This window comes from Montipora capricornis, chromosome 8 (assembly GCF_036669925.1).
Source record: "Montipora capricornis isolate CH-2021 chromosome 8, ASM3666992v2, whole genome shotgun sequence".
In the NCBI taxonomy this organism is placed as follows: Eukaryota; Metazoa; Cnidaria; class Anthozoa; order Scleractinia; family Acroporidae; genus Montipora; species Montipora capricornis.
This window is the reverse complement of record NC_090890.1, coordinates 15,755,842-15,758,341: the sequence shown is the minus strand read 5'-3', so window position 1 is coordinate 15,758,341 and position 2,500 is coordinate 15,755,842. Positions and strand designations below refer to the sequence as shown.

The following is a 2,500-nucleotide window of genomic DNA, read 5'->3' as shown; positions in this document are numbered from 1 at the left end:
CCCCTCTCCCTTTCCCTCTCCTCAGAGACCAACGTCTCTAAATCCAATTCGATCCTCCCTGGGAAACCACTTCCCGCTGAGTGGAGCTGCCTGGGTAAATATCTCGAATTATTATTACAGCAGGCACAAACTGCAGAGACATTTAGCACGTTTGCGTTTTCGGCAGCCTGAATGAGTGAAGGTTTTGCCAAAACTTAAAGAGACTATTTAGTTCTTTTCTTGCCTGTTAGCTACATATATCTAACAACTCGTCACGAAAAGAGAGAGACAAGTTAGCAGAAGAAGAGAACTTTCTTGCTTTCATGACAACAAGAAGCATGCCTTTTCACCCAAACGCTAACTCTCTCAAATTTCGAGAAACGGGACCCAAAGGCCGGGTTGTTTGAAACTGTACAAACACTTTCATGGAAATTTATGGACATTAACTTGGCATTAATGATTATATCGGCGCAAAACCCGAGTGGTGAGAATAACGTCGTTTTCAAGCGCAAGAAAAGCGAGGTATTTCTGCTCATAGGTTGAGAAAGTGGACTCTTTGGCCGATCAATGATGTTAGTTATGCAGACCGAAAACAATTGTAAACAACACTGCACTAGAAACTCCAGCGAAATCCGCTGTTCAAAAATTCCGTCGGAGTAGCGTGTCCAAATTACCACTTAATGTCGAAATGTTTTAAAAATTTGCTTCTCAAAGAACTCGAAAGTCGAAAGTAAAAGGAAAGTACGTACTACAATTACAAAGAAAACGCATAACCGAAGCCATAGATTTCAACGTCATGGCTTAATCCGCTTACCCATTATCTATGACAGCTTTTTCGGCATCCAAGACTGTCGACGGATTATCTACGTATCTCCTGGCGAGGAAGTGCTCTAAAAGCAAGGAACAGAACGAAATCATGATGAAATTCAAAGACACAAGACAGCCCAATGAAAGAAATGTATATTTGAAGTGCAGGTTATAAATGAAAGAAAGCAGTAATCCCCGCACTTATCTCGCAATTGTCTCTTATAGACAACGGAAAAATTCAGGCGGCTTCAGTGAAAATTCCTTAAATTGTCCAGATAAGTAAGAGGATTACTGCTATCTTTCGTCTATAGCCCGCATTTCAAATATACATTTCTTTCATTTATCAAGTCCTTCCACGGCAACACATGATCCCAACAAATTGACCTGCTTCCAGCTGAGTGGCTTCATAGCACAGTAGGTAGAGCATTGCATCGGCATCGCAGAGCTCATGGATTCGAATCCCGTAGAAGCCACCTGAATTTTTCAGGTGTTTATTAGAGACAATTGCTTAAATAGTGGAGGAAAGTGCGAGTATCCCTGCTTTCTTTCGATGAAAGGATAGCCAAACAGAATTTGTTACTGACCTCGTTTTTCTTGAGATCCAAAGTGAATAACTGAGGCTGGATACAACTTGTTCTGCGGAAGTGACAGCATTGTTTTAAGTTGTTTAGAGTCAAAAACAGCAACAGGAATTTTAACAAAAAAACGCTACATTTGAACATTAAAATGATTAACTCTCCGGAGAAGGCAAACTTTAATTTGATAATTACAAAGAAATATAAATTGATTAATGCCCTCTGATGTGAGGAAAACCCATCAGTTCCCAAACCCAAGTATTGCATCTCCATGGTTTAATTTCTTACGTAGGAAATACAAATACAAGGCCGCAAATTATTGCACACATAGGAAAAAAAAATTACGCTCCACTTGCTTCTGGGATAACACTTGCAAATAAATACTATGGCAAAGGGTTGGGCTAGTATTTCGTATTTATCAAAATTTACTCTGCAAGGTAAATTGCAATGTATACAGAAAGAAAATAAAGAGAAAGATGACCCCTAAAAACCGCATAACGCACCATGTAATGGAGATACTCCATTGAAAGTAGGAAAAAAGAAAGACAGATATTTACGTTCTATCACCGATAAATTTGGTAACCCTTGAAAAAATAAAAGAACATCCGCCTTTTAAATCACTTGTCTTTTGATCCATTTGGAATTTGGTTCCATGCATTATCGCTTGTTTATAAACCTATATTTGCGCAAATCAGCACTGTTATCCGCAGCGAAATAGATATAAAGATCTAATGATCTGAATAGTCCAGACTCCTTAGAGAGTGTCCACTATCACGGTCATTGGATTATAGTTAAAATTGACTATTCTTGATTACTAAGAATCATGAATACGAATACATGTGCAAAAAAAATCTTCGCGTTTCAACTATATACTCATTATTGCCTTAAGTTTTAAATTAAACTAAAAACTTTGTATTGTTGTCATGTAAAGTAGTTGGTTTTTTACATTCTCGCTCACGTTTGGAATCCCTGTACTATATAAAGAACGTTACAGTTGTACCGATCTCGTTCAAAAGAGAGCAACTTAAATGAAAATGACTTAATAGACATTACAAGACTACATGCAACACAACGTTTTTAGCATTGTCATATCATTGACTTCAAGGCAATATTCCCTATGGCTAGGGTCCTATTAGCCT

At 38.0% G+C, this 2,500-nt stretch overlaps 1 protein-coding gene across 1 annotated transcript in view; it reads right to left on the bottom strand.

Annotated features, from left to right (window-relative positions):
- Positions 1-2,500, bottom strand: part of LOC138060300 (tether containing UBX domain for GLUT4-like) — a 22,999-nt gene that overhangs the window by 2,314 nt on the left and 18,185 nt on the right. Inside the window, exons 17-18 of the mRNA XM_068906042.1 lie at positions 1,371-1,422; positions 794-869 (exon numbers count right to left, since the gene is read on the bottom strand). Coding sequence (XP_068762143.1) covers positions 794-869; positions 1,371-1,422 — 128 coding nt within the window. The remainder of the gene's footprint in view (positions 1-793; positions 870-1,370; positions 1,423-2,500) is intronic.